Source organism: Pristiophorus japonicus, chromosome 5, assembly GCF_044704955.1.
Source record: "Pristiophorus japonicus isolate sPriJap1 chromosome 5, sPriJap1.hap1, whole genome shotgun sequence".
In the NCBI taxonomy this organism is placed as follows: Eukaryota; Metazoa; Chordata; class Chondrichthyes; family Pristiophoridae; genus Pristiophorus; species Pristiophorus japonicus.
Window position 1 is genome coordinate 211,973,224 of NC_091981.1, and position 18,062 is coordinate 211,991,285.

Here is an 18,062-nt window from a genome sequence, read left to right on the forward strand (position 1 = left end):
GTAAATGCTGGATGCTGGGGGACAAAAGGTACGGCCTCGCTACCTGGCTCTTGACCCTCCTGCGGAATCCTCAGACAGAAGCTGAGCAGCGCTATAATAAGAGCCATATAGTCACACGTAATATTATCGAAAAACAATTGGAGTGCTGAAGCAGCGCGTTCGATGCTTGGACCACTCGGGAGGCAGGCTGCTCAGTTCACAGTGGTGTACTGCATGTTGCATAAGTTAGCAATCATGTGGGGACAGGAATTGCCACAGGGGACTGCGGGACCACCTGAGGAGAGAGTGCAGGAGATGGAGGAGGAAGAAGAGGAAAATGAGGGTGAGGAGCAGCTTCCAGATGAACCCATGGCACTCCCCCACCACACCGCCCCCCCCCCCCCGCCAACACCACAGCATATCCGCCACTTCTAAATTGTTACGTCAGCAGCTCATAAATGAACGCTTTGCTTGAATGTGGAGAGCCTGATGACTGTTACCCCAAAAGTTTGACACTGTACAAGAGAGTGCTTAAATTGAATTCAAACGTTTATGTAAAAATGTCAAAAATATACAACAATTTTAAAATTTTGTAAAACTTATAACTATAAAATAACTTTAATAACAACTTTAATAACAATTTTAACAAAACTTTAACAACTTGAATAAACTTTAAAAAATCAAACTTCAATTATTAAATGAACAAATACAACAAAAGACCCTTTACTATCCCCGACCACGACCTCGACCTCGACCACGTGCTACACCTCCCTTGGGACTATTCCCCCCTTTCTTACTACCGCCCTTCCCTTTCCCATTGCCCCTGAGCCCGTACCTCCCCCTGGTGGTACCAAGCTGGCGTGCAGCACCGCACCCCGAGTGCTGTTGCAGTCGTTGGGGGTCAGACATTGCAGGAACAATAAATGGGGCCACCTCATTTTGTGGAAGGCACTGCTTCAGGGCTGGAAGATGCTGTCAGCTCCTCACCTTCAGGTGCTGTCGACCTGATTCCTATGGCACAGGGGGATTCCGCACCATGTCCCAATCCCGTCGATTGTCGTATAGCATCGATGCAGTCGGCGGTTCGCTCCATTGCGGTGATCAGATGTGACATATCCTCCTACTACCGTTCTGATAGAGCCGCGATATTTACGGCTATCGTAGCCATGGCCTTGAGCAGCTCTCGACCTATGTCTACGCTGGCCTGTGACAGACACACCATGTCCTGGTACATGCCTACCTATCATGCAGCAACCAACCTTTTCTGCACCAACCTCCGTCGCTGCGGCAAAGGCGCTGTAACACTGGGGGTGCGTTGCTGCGCACCACTTGGTCCCACAGAATCAGAGGAGCCATGGGGGAATCCCCTGAATACAGACTCAGTGGTGGAGGATGTTCCAGCTGGCCCACGTGGAACTGGTGTATCCTCCATCTCCACCCCACCTCCACCTCCACTGGCTCCAGGATCAGTGGCTCTTCCTCTTCCTCTTCATCATTTCTGCCAGTGGGCTGGGTGACACCAGAGGTGGAGGCAGTGGGTCTCTCGTCTGGTCTCTCTGTGGAGGTGTGGTCTGAATCGTCCGAGTCTGGAAGTACAAAACAACATTTAAAAATGCTTGGCACCAGGTTACTTAAGTACATAGTACAGTGACTTAGCGCAGCCTTACTTAAATGTCCACCACTGCTGCATTACTGCATTACATATCGCAAACAGACAATACATATATGCATTGCGTTACATGCCCCCAGCATTGCAGTACATCACATTACAGTTACAGTTACATTACATGACATGACATGACAGGGCCGCAACACAGACTGGGGATTGTATGCAACTTACCATCCTGTGTGAGTGGGTCAGGTCCATTGCAGGTGGTGGCATAGTTGCTATCCCCAACCAGAGACAGGGCACGGATCTCTATTTCTGTTAATGACTCTTGGGTTATGGGTTCTCCCCCTGCCGCTCCTCTGTACGCCACTGATCAGCTGCTATTGCAGATGTCTTCTTCTGCAGAAAGTGAAGTAAATGAAAGTAAAAATCTTCAATCCATTTAACATCGCAGACATGCAGGGTCACACGCGCACACACACACACACACACACACACACACACACACACACATACACACACATCAAAACACTGCGTTGATCCTCTTGCCATTTCCTGAAAGCACAAGTATATCGCCATAACCTTAAGATAAATAACATCATCCATGTGACACTGAACCTACATTTGCATGGTTCATGGCACATGGGGGGTGCATAAATAAAATGATTACTTACTCTTGCTGCCCTCACCAGGTCGTTCCACCACTTACGGCACCTTTCCCCAGTGTGTACCATGGTACTTGTGGAGGACACAGCCTCCCTGATCTTGTCCCATATCCTACTGTACTCCTTTGGCGGGGGCTTTCCACGACCGCTCTTCATTAGGTTGGAGTACCTCTCTGTAATATTCTCGAGAAGGGCCGGCAACTCCGTCTTATCGAAGGCGGGCACCCTCAATGTCCCGTCCTTTTCGATGTTCCTGCACTTTGACTTTTTTTTAACATTTCCATTATATTTATGTTGTTAAGATTTTTGATTTGTAAAATATGTCTTATTATTGTTGAAGCTGTAATTATTATTTGTTATGAATATTTTTTAACTCTTCAATCTTTTATTGAATCAACTGACCCTCGACTAGCTTGCTGCTCCTTCTTACTCTCTCTCCCTCTACTTCAATTCATTGTGCTTGCGCGGGTGACCCCTAACCCCCATAATCGCGGGTAAAAAGCTTCTCTAAAAAAAATGAGAAAGAAAATCGCGCATGCGCAGTTCAGTGCCGCACCGTCCATCGAAAAGAAAGTCGATCTGGATTGACTACAATGTTACCTACCGCCTGCTGCACACTGCTGGCATACCGCCGAAAAAGGTTGGTCACACCGCAGGCAAGGGTTACTCAGGCAGATAGGGAATGGGTCACCAGCAGGAAGAGCAGGGGAAGAAAGGTAGTGCATGGGTCCCCTGCAGTCATCCCCCTCCAAAACAGATACACCATTTTGGGTACTGTTGGGGGGGATGACTCATCAGGGGGAGGCAGCAGCAGCCAAGTTCATGGCACCATGGGTGGCTCTGCTGCACAGGAGGGCAGGAAGAAGAGTGGGAGAGCTATAGTGGTAGGGGATTCGATTGTAACGAGAATAGATAGGTGTTTCTGCGGCCGCAATCGAGTCTCCAGGATGGTATGTTGCCTCTTTGCTGCAAGGGTCAAGGATGTCTCAGAGCGGCTGCAGGACATTTTGGAGGCAGAGTGTGAACAGCCGGTTGTCGTGGTGCATATAGGTACCAACTGTCATGTATCTCACACTACTGCATATAACTGTATCTTACCATGCTATACATGACTGTAACTAGATATGACCTGTAACCACAAGCATACTTTACCACCAGGGGTGCACTTGCAGGAGACACTGCATACCTGTTCCACACAGGTATATAAAGGCAGGTTTTAGGCAAGTGTGGCACTCGAGAGCTGTGAAATAAAGATGCAGGTCCAGAGTGACCGTGACTTCAGCATGTGCCTTGTGTAAGTCTGTACTGCAGGGTCAGGACTTTACAGTGGCGACGAGTTACGGGATCATAGAATCCACAGAATGGCTACCAATGGCTCAGATGAGAAATACAATGCTGGAGACAATTGGGAGTACTTTATAGAAAAGCTCCAGCAAAACTTTGTAACTAAAGACTGGTTGGGCGACGATAAGGCAGACAAGAGAAGAGCCCATCTCTTGACCAGCTGTGACTCGAAAACATACGCCTTAATGAAGGACCTGGTGGCACCCGAGAAACCAGCAAGCAAGTCGTTTGAGGAGTTGAGCACACTGGTGAGAGACCACCTGAAGCCAGCGAGCAGCCTACACATGGCCAGACACAGATTTTACAACTACAGACGCTGTGTGGGCCAGAGCATACCCGACTTTGTGGTGGAACTTCGGAGGCTGGCTAGTTTATGTGAGTTCTACGATGAACTAAGGAGAGAAGCACTGAGAGACTTTTTTTATTGAAGGAATAGGCCACACAGGCATATTCCGAAAGCTTATAGAGACCAAGAACTTGACCCTAGAGGCAGCAGCACTGGTCGCACAGACATTCTTAGCAGGAGAAGAAGAAACGAGGTTGATCTATACTGTGGGTACGACAACTAACGAAACATCGGAACAAGGGGTTCACAGCGTGAAACGAGCCGCTACCCCCACACACAGACAAAGGCAGGAGAGCAGGCCCTCAACAGCAGGCAGTGGCACCAGAAGCCATCAAGGGCCACAGGAACGGCCGTTCACACCTCATCAACCCACAATGCGAGCAATCAACTACAGACTGAGAGAAGCTCAAGAGAGATCAGCCAGACGCAGCTCATCCTTCGGAAACAATGGAAGCGGTCTGTGCTGGAGATGTGGGGGGAGGCACTCAACAAGGGGGTGTCGATTTCAGCATGCTGTTTGCAGAAACTGCAACAATACAGGGCATCTGACTCGCATGTGCAGAAAAACAGCAGCTCGGCTGGTATACGAATCGGAAGGGTTGGAAAGTGGACCAGAAGACGGTGGTGACAGTGCCCAGGACGCCGGGGTACAGCGGGTCAACATGATCAATGTCCACTGTTCTTAGAACAAGACGCCTCCAATAATGATGAGGGTCCTACTCAACGGGATACCTGTCAACATGGAACTGGACACGGGAGCTCGTCAATCTCTCATGAGTGTTCAACAATTTGAACAGCTATGGCCGCACAAAAGCAACAGACCAAAACTCACAAGGATTGACACCAAACTAAGGACCTATACCAAAGAAATCGTCCCAGTCCTTGGCAGTGCCATGCTCTCAGTAACACACAAAGGGACGGTGAACCAACTTCCCCTGTGGATTGTCCCCGAAGATCTCCCAGCACTGTTGGGGAGAAGCTGGCTGGCAAAACTAAATTGGAAATGGGATGATGTTCACGCCATGTCGTCAGAGGAACGGACCTCCTGCTCAACAGTTCTAAGTCGTTTTGAACATCTCTTTCAGCCAGGTGTGGGCACCTTCAAAGAGGCTAAAGTTAAAATCTACATCACACAGGATGCCAGACCGGTCCATCACAAGGCTAGAGCTGTGCCTTATGTGATGAGGGAAAAGATTGAATACGAACTGGACCAGCTTCTGCGGGAAGGCATTATCTCACCGGTGGAATTAAGAGACTGGGCAAGTCCCATCGTCCCCATCATGAAGCCTGATGGATCCGTACGAATCTGTGGGGATTACAAGTCTACCATAAATAGAGTCTCCCTACAGGACCAATACCCGCTGCCCAGAGCGGAGGACCTATTTGCCACATTGGCTGGAGGAAAACTTTTCTCGAAACTAGATCTCACATCTGCGTATATGATGCAAGAACTGACTGAAGAGTCTGGGCTACTCACCATCATCAACACACATCGAGGCCTTTTTATGTACAATCGATGCTCATTCGGCATCAGGTCGGCAGCTGCTATATTCCAGTGCAACATGGAGAGTCTGCTCAAGTCCATCCCGGGGACAGTGGTGTTTCAAGATGACATACTCATCACGGACAGGGACACTGACTCCCATCTCCGTAATTGGGAGCAAGTACTAAGTCGATTGGATCGGGTAGGCCTAAGAGTTAAGAAATCTAAGTGTCTGTTTCTCACGCCCGAGGTTGAATTTTTGGGCAGAAGGATTGCTGCAGATGGAATCCGCCCAACAGAATCCAAAACCGAAGGAATTCGTCTGGCACCCTGGCCCCGGAACGTCTCGGAACTGCGCGCCTTTCTCGGGCTACTCAATTACTTTGGGAACTTTATGCAGAACTTGAGCACGCTGCTGGAGCCTCTCCACGTGCTACTCAGAAAGGGGTGTGATTGGTTTTGGGGAGACGCCCAAGAACGTGCCTTCAATAAGGCACGCAACCTTCTATGTTCCAACAGTGTTTTAGCCTTTTTTGACCCAGGTAAAAAGCTAGTTGTTACATGTGATGCGTCAGCGTACAGGGTCGGGTGCATTTTACAGCATGTCAATGATGCGGGTAAATTACAACCCATTGCTTATGCCTCCAGGTCACTTTCGCGGGCGGAGCGCGGGTACGGTATGGTTGAGAAGGAGGCGCTCGCGTGCGTGTACGGTGTCAAAAAGATGCGCCAATACCTTTTCGGGGCCAAGTTCGCGTTAGAAACCGACCACAAACCCCTCACGTCCCTGCTCTCTGAGTGCAAGGCAATAAACGGCAACGCCTCGGCGCGCATTCAGCGGTGGGCACTAATGCTGGCGTCTTACGACTACACAATAAGTCACAGACCAGGCACAGACAACTGTGCCGACGCGCTTAGCAGGCTACCCCTGGCAACCATGGAAGTGTCCAACGAACATGACTGTGACATGGTCATGGCAATCAATGCCTTTGAATCCACAGGTTCGCCCATGACCGCTCGCCAAATTAGAGCCTGGATGACCAGCGACCCCATGTTATCCTTAGTCAAAAGATGTGTTTTAACTGGTGACTGGGCAGAGGCTCGTGATGCCTGCCCCGAGGAGATCAAACCTTTCCATAGGCGCATGCATGAACTATCACTACAGGCAGACTGCCTGATGTAGGGCAGCCGAGTAGATATGCCCTTGCGAGGCAGAGAGGCGTTTGTCCGGGAGCTCCACAGCGAGCACCCAGGGATCGTCCTTATGAAGGCCATAGCCAGATTCCACGTCTGGTGGTCTGGCATTGACGCAGACTTGGAGCTCTGTGTCCGGCGGTGCACCATTTGTGCCCAATTCAGTAATGCCCCCAGGGAGGCCCCCCTAAGCCCATGGCCCTGGCCCACCAAACCGTGGTCACGGGTGCATGTAGACTATGCGGGCCCATTCATGGGCAAAATGTTCCTCGTAGTCGTTGATACATTTTCAAAGTGGATCGAGTGCACCATTTTAAACTCAAGCAGCACCTCCACCACTGTGGAGAGCCTTAGTACCATGTTTGCAATGCACGGAATTCCTGATATATTGGTCAGTGATAATGGTCCGTACTTCACCAGTGCAGAATTTCAAGATTTTATCGTTGACCATGGCATAAATCACGTCAAGACGGCACCGTTCAAGTTGGCCTCCAATGGCCAGGCGGAGCGAGCAGTGCAAATCGTTAAACAAGGCATGCTAAAAATCCAAGGTCCCACGTTGCAGAGCCGCCTGTCGCGACTGCTGCTGGCATACAGATCTCGTCCGCATTCGTTGACTGGGATTCCCCCCGCGCAACTATTGATGAAACGGACCCTAAAGACTAGGCTCTCGTTAATCCTCCCAGACATGCATGAAATTGTTGAGGCAAAGCGCCGTAAGCTAACTGAGTACCATGACCGAAATTCGAGGGGGAGGTGGAATGAGATAGGGGACAAAGTGTTTGTGCTAAACTATGGCAGGGGTCCCAAATGGCTTGCAGGGACAGTAACAGACAAGGAAGGAAACAGGCTACTGGTTGTACAAATGGACAATGGCCAAACCTGCCGGAGGCATGTAGACCAAGTAAAAAGTAGATTCACCAACAACACTGCAGAACCGGAGGCAGACTACAATGTGGAACTCACACCACACCTGGTGGACAGACAGAGGGAACAACCTGAGGAAAGGGCAGTCTCAACAGACAGCCCAGGCGAGATACCAGCAATCATACTGAACGAAACAGACAGCCCAGGCGAGATACCAGCAATCACACCGAAAGAAAAACAGGCACCAAGGCAAACAACTGAACCACAACTAAGACGCTCCACGCGAGAGCGTAGACCACCTGAGAGACTGAATCTATAAAGACAATAAGACCTTGGGGGAGGGTGATGTCATGTATCTCACACTACTGTATATAACTGTATCTTACCATGCTATACATGACTGTAACTAGATATGACCTGTAACCACAAGCATACTTTACCACCAGGGGTGCACTTGCAGGAGACGCTGCATACCTGTTCCGCACAAGTATATAAAGGCAGGTCTCAGGCAAGTGTGGCACTGTGAAATAAAGGTGCAGGTCCAGAGTGACCTTGACTTCAGCATGTGCCTCGTGTAAGTCTGTACTGCAGGATCAGGACTTTACACCAACGATATAGGTAAAAAACGGGATGAGGTCCTACAAGCTGAATTTAGGGAGCTAGGAGTTCAATTAAAAAGCAGGACCTCAAAGGTAGTAATCTCAGGATTGCTACCAGTGCCACGTGCTAGTCTGAGTAGGAATTGCAGGATAGCTAAGATGAATACGTGGCTTGAGGAGTGGTGCAGAAGGGAGAGATTCAAATTCCTGGGACACTGGAACCGGTTCTGGGGGAAGGTGGGACCAGTACAAACCGGACGGTCTGCACCTGGGCAGGACCGGAACCAATGTCCTAGGGGGAGTGTTTGTTATTGCTGTTGGGGAGGGGTTAAACTAATATGGCAGGCAGGTGGGAACCTATGCAGGGAGACAGAGAGAAGTAAATTGGGAGCAGAAGCAAAAGACAGAAAGAAGAAAAGTAAAAGTGGAGGGCCGAGAAACCCAAGGCAAAAATCAAAAAGAGCCACATTACAGCAAAAGTCTAAAGGGACAAAGTGTGTTAAAAAGCCAAGCCTGAAGGCTCTGTGCCTCAATGCGAGGAGTATTCATAATAAGGTGGACGAATTAACTGCGTAGGCGGCTATTAACGAATATAATACAATTGGGATTACGGAGACATGGCTCCAGCGTGACCAAGGCTGGGAACTCAACATCCAGGGGTATTCAACATTCAGGAAGGATAGACAGAAAGGAAAAGGAGATGGGGTAGCGTTGCTGGTTCGAGAAGAAGTTAACGCAATAGTAAGAAAGGACATTAGCTTGGATGATGTGGAATCTGGGTAGAGCTGCGGAACAGCAAAGGGCAAAAAACGCTCGTGGGAGTTGTGTACAGATCAACAAATAGTAGTAGAGAGATTGGGGACAACATCAAACAAGAAATTATGGATGCGTGCAATAAAGGTACAGCAGTTATCATGGACGACTTGAATCTACATATAGATTTGGCTAACTAAACTGGTAGCAGTACGGAGGAGGAGGATTTCCTGGAGTGTATTAGGGCTGGTTTTCTAGACCAATATATCGAGGAACCAACTAGAGGACTGGTCAACTTAGACAGGGTGATGTGTAACGAGTAAGGACTAATTAGCAATCATGTTGTGTGAGGACCCCTTGGGGAAGAGTGACCATAATATAGAAGAATTCTTTATTAAGATGGAGAGTGACACAGTTAATTCAGAGACCAGAGTTCTGAACTTAAGGAAAGGTAACTTCGATGGTATGAGACGTGAATTGGCTAAAATAGACTGGCAAATGATACTTAAAGGGTTGACGGTGGATAGGCAATGGCAAACATTTAAAGATCACATGGATGAACTTCAACAATTGTACATCCCTGTCTGGAGTAAAAATAAAACTGGGAAGGTGGCTCAACCGTGGCTAACAAGCAAAATTAGGGATAGTGTTAAATCCAAGGAAGGGGCATATAAATTGGCCAGAAAAAGCATCAAACCTGAGGACTGGGAGAAATTTAGCATTTAGCAGAGGAGGACAAAGGGTTTAATTAGGAGGGGGAAAATAGAGTATGAGAGGAAGCTTGCTGGGAACATAAAAACTAACTGCAAAAGCTTCTGTAGATATGTGAAGGGAAAAAGATTAGTGAAGACAAACGTAGGTCCCTTGCAGTCAGAATCAGGTGAATTTATAATGAGGAACAAAGAAATAGCAGACCAATCGAACAAATACTTTGGTTCTGTTTTCACGAAGGAAAACCCAAATAACGTTCCGGAAATGCTAGGTGACCGAGGGTCTAGCGAGAAGGAGGAACTGAAGGAAATCCTTATTAGTCAGGAAATTGTGTAGGGAAATTGATGGGATTGAAGGCCGATAAATCCCCAGGGCCTGATAGTCTGCATCCCAGAATAATTAAGGAAGTGGCCCTAGAAATAGTGGATGCATTGGTGATCATTTTCCAACAGTCTATCGACTCTGGATCAGTTCCTATGGAGTGGAGGGTAGCTAATGTAACACCACTTTTTAAGAAAGGAGGGAGAGAAAAAACTGGGAATTATAGACCGGTTAGCCTGACATCAGTAGTGGGGAAAATGTTGGAATCAATTATTAAAGATGAAATAGCAGCGCATTTGGAAAGCAGTGACAGGATCGGTCCAAGTCATCATGGATTTATGAAAGGGAAATCATGCTTGACAAATCTAGAATTTTTTGAGGATGTAACTAGTAGAGTGTACAAGGGAGAACCAGTGGATGTGGTGTATTTGGACTTTCAAAAGGCTTTTGACAAGGTCCCACACAAGAGATTGGTATGCAAAATTAAAGCACATGGTATTGGGGGTAATGTATTGACGTGGATAGAGAACTGGTTGGCAAACAGGAAGCAGAGAGTCGGGATAAACGGGTCCTTTTCAGAATGGCAGGCAGTGACTAGTGGGGTGCCGCAGGGCTCAGTGTTGGGACCCCAGCTATTTACAATATACATCAATGATTTAGATGAAGGAATTGAGAGTAATATCTCCAAGTTTGCAGATGACACTAAGCTGGATGGCGGTGTGAACTGTGAGGAGGATGCTAAGAGGCTGCAGGGTGACTTGGACACGTTAGGTGAGTGGGCAAATGCATGGCAGATGCAGTATAATGTGAATAAATGTGACGTTATCCACTTTGGTGGCAAAAACATGAAGGCAGAATATTATCTGAATGGCGGCAGATTAGGAAAAGGGGAGGTGCAACGAGACTTGGGTGTCATGGTACATCAGTCATTGAAGGTTGGCATGCAGGTGCAGCAGGCGGTGAAGAAGGCAAATAGCATGTTGGCCTTCATAGCTAGGGGATTTGAGTATAAAAGCAGGGAGGTCTTGCTGCAGCTGTATAGGGCCTTGGTGAGGCCTCACCTGGAATATTGTGTTCAATTTTGGTCTCCTGATCTGAGGAAGGATGTTCTTGCTGTTGAGGGAGTGCAGCAAAGGTTCACCAGACTGATTCCCGGGATGGCAGGACTGGCATATGAGGAGAGACTGGATCAACTGGGCCTGTATCCACTGAAGTTTTGAAGAATGAGAGGGTATCTCATAGAAATATATAAAATTCTGACGGGACTGGACAGGTTAGATGCAGTAACAATGTTCCCGATGTTGGCGGAGTCCAGAACCAGGGGTCACAGTCTAAGGATAAGGGTTAAGCCATTTAGGACGAAGTGAGGAGAAACTTCTTCACTCAGAGAGTTGTTAACCTGTGGAATTCTCTTCCGCAGAGAGTTGTTGATGCCAGTTCATTAGATATATTCAAGAGGAAGTTGGATATGGCCCTCACAGCTAAAGGGATCAAGGGATATGGCGAGAAAGCAGGAAAGGGGTACTGAGGTGAATGATCAACCATGATCTTATTGAAAGGTGGTGCAGGCTCGAAGGGCCGAATGGCCTACTCCTGCACCTATTTTCTATGTTTCTATGAATAACACAGCATCTGTCAAAGCAATATTGAATGCCTTATGTAGAGAGTAAAATGTAGCTCCACTGCTAGATAAATAGGATCACTGTTAATCCTTATGGCGTATTATTTGCTTTTACATTTTACATGGTTTTTGGTGTAATCCATAGTTTATAGTACCACTTCAGATTCATAACAGTTGCAGCTCTGTTGTTTCCAAATGGAATTGAGGGTTGTTTAATTATCTTGCATTGATATTAAAATTCCTGAAATAAATTTAACTAAAATTGGAATGACTTTTTAACTTCTAGCTAAGAACTCTGAGTTTGTGGAGCAACTTGAGGAAGTGCTGATGTCATGGAGTAAACAAATTGAGCAGGTCTTAGCTGAAAGCGAGCAAATGAGAAAGGAAGCTGATGATATCGGTCCCTCTGCAGAACTGGATCATTGGAAGACCAGAATGGCAAAGTTTAATAGGTACATTTTGATATCGTTCCAGTTCATTCTGTTTCTCAGTTAACTATTAGCAACTATTTATCTTAATCAGATCTAAAAAAAAAAGAAAGACTTGCATTATATAGCACGTTTCACAACCATCAGACGTCTCAAAACACTTTACAACCAATGAAGTACTTTTTGAAGTGTAGTCACTGTTGTAATGAGGGATAAATATTGGCCAGGACACTGGGGATAACTCCTCTGCTGTTCTTCGAAATAGTGCCCTGGGATCTTTTACGTCCAACTGAGAGAGCAGGCGGGACCTCGGCTTAACGTCTCATCCAAAAGACGGCATCTCCAACAGTGCAGCACTCCCTCAGCACTGCTCTGGAGTGTCAGCCTAGATTTATGTGCTCAAGTCCCTGGAGTGCGACTTGAACCCACAACCTTCTGACTCAGAGGCGAAAGTGCTACTAACTGAGCCACAGCTGACACTATTCATCAAGATCTCGGTTAAGAATGGGTCTAAAAGTTATAACGATAAGTGCAGACAAGGATGCTCTGAAGTACCTCAGTGCATAAGTCTGAGGCCTGTTCTGTGCCTGTTGCATACTGATCACCTCTATAAACATTGCTCCATCTTATAGAAGCCTGCGCACACATTGGCTGGAGTCACATGGCTCTGGGCAGCCAATCAGGTATAGTATATTCTCATTCACAGTAATAGGAGTTTCGTAAATCCGAAACTCCTATTACTATGAATGAGAAACACCCCCAAACACCCAAACACTACATAAAACATTTTAAAAAAACCTCACATAAATACACTATAGAAATTAAAGTTGATAGAAATTTTTTGAAAAAAAAAATTGCCAATTTAAAAAAAAAGTTTTAATTATGGTTTAAAATAAAATTATCTGAGTGGGCAGGGTTTTTAACATAAATATGTATTCTAAAATTTTATTTTAACATGTTTTTGATATGTTTTTAAACTCTTATCCTGGTAAAAGTAGGCTATGCACCTGCTTTCACCAGGCGCAAGAGTTATAAGGGCATTTGCAGGGCTAGAGATAGGCAAATAGCCCAATTTCTGCCGTGGGAATGTCCTCGCTCCCGATATGTGGGAGATCTGTCAAGCCAGAAACTTAACAGATTGGAAAAGCCGGTTTTCAGTGCATGCACAGTGCCCGCTGAAAATCGGTTTTATGATGCCTTCCCGGGTCCGTAGGAACTCTGTACAGACCCGGGAAGGCCATGATTTCTGGGCCAAAGTGCATAAGGCTCAAACCCCAATTTTTATGTTACTGAAAGTGTCCTGCTCACAATTTTACTGGAAACACTGAGAATACTTTATTTGCAATGGATGCTTCAGGGAAGGACTGTCCCAAGACCTATTCCTGTCCCTTTTTGGATGGCCCTTTCCTTCCAAATATGCCACTTTGTTCCTGCACCCCACTTTGCTTGGTGTTCAATGGTCAATCCATAAAAAGTGTTGTTCCTTTTTTTTGCAAAATGGCAACAGCCTTTCAATAGCTGCTGGTGCTTGAGATCCACTCTGTGGCACTCCCAGCATGTGGCTAAGTGCTAAGAGCACAACAAAAGTATTTAAATAAGTTGATCTTACATTATTGCACAAGATCAGCTTAGTATAGCAGAGGTGCTGGATTTCCATTGTTTTCTGTGGTTCTAGGCTTGCTGAGACCCTGAAAATCCCATCTCTGAAATCCAACTGGCTAGGTTATATTGTAACGTTAGATGGATCTCCTAGAGCTTTGTGATCAATTACCTGAATAAAGCAATGAAGTCCCTTTTATGGGACTAGAATAGAAAAGCAGAATATTTTTTAAATGGTGAGAAACTATTAATTGTTGGTTTCAGAGTGATTTAAGTGTCCTTGTAGAGGAAACACAGAGTTAACATCCAGGTACAGCAAGCAATTAAGAAGGCAAATGGCATGTTGGCCTTTATTGCAAGGGAGTTGGAGTACAAGAGAAGTTTTGCTACAATTGTACAGGGCTTTGATAAGACCACACTTGGAGTACTGTGCACAGTTTTGGTCTACTCTATCTGAGGAAGGATGTACTTGCCTTAGAGGCGGTGCTACGAAGGTTCACTAGATGAGAGGGTTGTCCTTTGAGGATAGATTGAGCAGCTTGGGCCTATACTCTCTGGAGTTTAGAAGAATGAGAGGTAATCTCATTGGAACATGTAAGATTTTGAGGGGGATTGACAAGGTAGTTGCTGAGTGGTTTTATTACCCTGGCTGGAGAGTCTCGAACTAGGGGACATAGTCTCAGGATAAGGGGTCGTCCATTTAAGACTGAGATGAGGAGGAATTTCTTCTCTCGGAGGGTTGTGATTCTGAATTCTCTACCTTAAAGGGCTGTGGAAGCTAAGTCATTGAGTATATTCAAAGCTGAGACAGATATATTTTTGGACTCTTGGAGAATCAAGGGATATGGAGATTGGATGGGAAAGAGTTGAGGTCGAAGATCAGCCATGATCTTATTGAATGGCAGAGCAGGCCCGAGGAGCCGTAATGCCTACACCTGCTCCTAATTCTTATGTTCTTATGTTCTTTTATCTTAGCAGTTTAATCAATTTGTCTTGGAATGAAGCCTATGATAGAAAATCAGTTTAAATGCTTATTCACAGAATGAATGTTTTCACTAATGCGTCCAAATAGCTTCGATATGTTCCAGTATGCAGTGTGTACAATCAGTGCACTTTCAGGAAGATAAACTAGGAAGTTCCACCAAGAAAACTTCCTCTGCTCTCCTTTTTTTTCTAGTTCAAGCTTTAGGTTGTGGTCTTCAGACCTGTCAGCTACTTCCTTATAGATAATTTTCCAGTTTTCTAACCAAAATACAGTTCTGTGATTTCTATGGAAAACAAAGATCATTACTCAATATTTCTGTAGGAAAATGTAGAAGTCCTGTTTAAACTCGTAAGAATTTCTAATAATTCCACCTGTAGCCATTATCTTGAAATAAATAAAGTTATTTCCTGAAGGAAAACACTTGCTGGGCTATGGGGAAAGGCTGGGGGATTGGAACTAGCTGAAGTGCTCTTGCAGAGAGCCGGCATGTGCTCGACAGGCCAAATGGCCTCCTTCTGTGCTGTTGCCATTCTATGATTCTATAAAAAATACAAAGCAATGAAAAAAGCTTTATTTTATGTCAGGATAACTGGCTACGGGTGGAACTATTACAAGTAATGCCTGAATTTCATGTAATATTCTACAAGTATCTAATTAATAGAGGTGTACCGATAGATTTGGTGTATTTAGATTTCCAAAAGGCATTCGATAAGGTGCCACACAAAAGGTTACTGCAGAAGATAAAGGTACGTGGAGTCAGAGGAAATATATTAGCATGGATCGAGAATTGGCTGGCTAACAGAAAGCAGAGAGTCGGGATAAATGGGTCCTTTTCGGGTTGGAAATCGGTAGTTAGTGGTGTGCCACAGGGATCGGTGCTGGGACCACAACTGTTTACAATATACATAGATGACCTGGAAGAGGGGACAGTGTAGTGTAACAAAATTTGCAGATGACACAAAGATTAGTGGGAAAGCGGGTTGCGTAGAGGACACAGAGAGGCTGCAAAGAGAATTAGATAGGTTAAGCGAATGGGCTAAGGTTTGGCAGATGGAATACAATGTCGGAAAATGTGAGGTCATCCACCTTGGAAAAAAAAACAGTAAAAGGGAATATTATTTGAATGGGCAGAAATTACAACATGCTGCGGTGCAGAGGGACCTGGGGGTCCTTGTGCATGAATCCCAAAAAGTTTGCAGGTGCAGCAGGTAATCAGGAAGGCGAATGGAATGTTGGCCTTCATTGCGAGAGGGATGGAGTACAAAAGCAGGGAGGTCCTGCTGCAACTGTACAGGGTATTGGTGAGGCCGCACCTGGAGTACTGCGTGTAGTTTTGGTCACCTTACTTAAGGAAGGATATACTAGCTTTGGAGGGGGTACAGAGATGATTCACTAGGCTGATTCCGGAGATGAGAGGGTTATCTTATGATAATAGATTGAGTAGACTGGGTCTTTACTCATTGGAGTTCAGAAGGATGAGGGGTGATCTTATAGAAACATTTAAAATAATGAAAGGGATAGACAAGGTAGAGGCAGAGAGGTTGTTTCCACTGGTCGGGAGACTAGAACTAGGGGGCACAGCCTCAAAATACGGGGGAGCCAATTTAAAACCGAGTTGAGAAGGAATTTCTTCTCCCAGAGGGTTATGAATCTGTGGAATTCTCTGCCCAAGGAAGCAGTTGAGGCTAGCTCATTGAATGTATTCAAATCACAGATAGATAGATTTTTAACCAATAAGGGAATTAAGGGTTATGGGGAGCGGGCGGGTAAGTGGAGCTGAGTCCACGGCCAGATCAGCCATGATCTTGTTGAGTGTCGGAGCAGGCTCGAGGGGCTAGATGGCCTACTCCTGTTCCTAATTCTTATGTTATGTTCTAATCAAATTTAAAATTGTTTGCTTGTACTTTATACTTAATTCTTTAATGTTGCATTATTTTATTTGCCTTGTTAATGTCTCTCAAACTGTGTTACTTCCAAATCCTCTTCCAGTTTTAATCATATCCAGTGTTTTGGAATCAATATGCAATACCTAACATATGGACAGGAATAGGCCATTCAGCCCCCTAGAGTATGTTCTACTATTCAATTAGATCATGACTGGTCTGTACCTCCACTCCATTCAACCAACTTTGTTTGATATCCCTAAACTAACAAAAATTATTGATCTCCGTCTTGGAAATTTCAACTAACTCACTAATCACAGTTTTTTGGGGGAGAGAGTTCCAGATTTCTTTGTGTGAAAAAATGCTTCCTAAATTTCACTTCTGAATGGATTGCCTCGTACTTCCTTGAATGGACTCCATCTGCCTTGGGTTTCCTCATCACTTAATCCATCTATATCCCTTTGTAATGTCCTGCTCCCATCCACAATACTTGCTGTGCCTCCTAACTTAATAAAATTGGCAAATTTGGATATACAACTCTCTGTTCCTTCATCCAAGTCATCAATATATATGGTGAAAAGCTTAGGTCCAGTACAATACTTGGGGAACACTACTTGTTATATACTGCTAATCGGGCAGTGAACCCTTTATTCCCATTCTTTTTCTTCTACCTACCAACAAATTACTTACCCATGTCATAATGTTACCTCCAATTCTGTGTGCTCTAATTTTGCCAATAATCTCTTGTGTGGAACCTTATCGTGCCTTCTGGAAATCCATATAGGCAACATCTGTAGACACTCTTCTACGCAACATGCTAGTAACCTCTTCAAAAAATTCAACTTGATTAATCAGATGTGATCTACCCTTCACAAATCTATGTTGACTCTCTTTGATCTACTGAAAGTTGTCCAAATGCTCAATCACTCTTGTGATAGATTCCAATGAATTCACTGCAATTGATGTTACATTGACAGATCTGCAGTTACCTGCTTTCTCCCTCCTCTTCTTTAATAATGGAATGATATCTGTAATTTTTCAATGCAATGGCACAATTAGCTGAAATTCTGAATCTGTAATCTTCTAATTCTGGAAAAATATGACTAATGTGCCTGCAGTTTCCTCACCTATTTCTTTGAATACCCTGAGGTGAAAACCATCAGATCCTGGAAATGTATCAATCTTAAGTCCCATTATTTTCTGCATTACCATTTTCAAACTTATTTTATACCCACTAAATTCCTCCCTTTGGTTTATTTTTAGGTTCCCTTGTACTAGGGACCCTATTCAGAGACAAGGGTCCTGAACTTAAGGAAAGGTAACTTCGATGGTATGAGACATGAATTGGCTAGGATAGACTGGCAACTGATACTTAAAGGGTTGATGGTGGATAGACAATGGCAGACATTTATAGCTCACATGGATGAACTTCAACAATTGTACATCCCTGTCTGGAGTAAAAATAAAACTGGGAAGGTGGCTCAACCGTGGCTTACAAGGGAAATTAGGGATAGTGTTAAATCCAAGGAAGAGGTATATAAATTGGCCAGAAAAGGCAGCAAACCTGAGGACTGGGAGAAATTTAGAATTTAGCAGAGGAGAACAAAGGGTTTAACTGGGAGGGGGAAAATAGAGTATGAGAGGAAGCTTACAGGGAACATAAAAACTGACTGCA

The 18,062-nt window shown here is 45.2% G+C and overlaps 1 protein-coding gene across 3 annotated transcripts in view; it reads left to right on the forward strand.

The window, feature by feature from the left end:
- dnah5l (dynein, axonemal, heavy chain 5 like) overlaps positions 1 to 18,062 on the forward strand; it is a 618,296-nt gene that overhangs the window by 29,221 nt on the left and 571,013 nt on the right. For all 3 annotated transcript variants that reach the window (XM_070881289.1, XM_070881290.1, XM_070881291.1), the window contains one exon: positions 11,779 to 11,944. In XM_070881289.1, the coding sequence (XP_070737390.1) occupies positions 11,779 to 11,944 (166 nt within the window). The remainder of the gene's footprint in view (positions 1 to 11,778; positions 11,945 to 18,062) is intronic.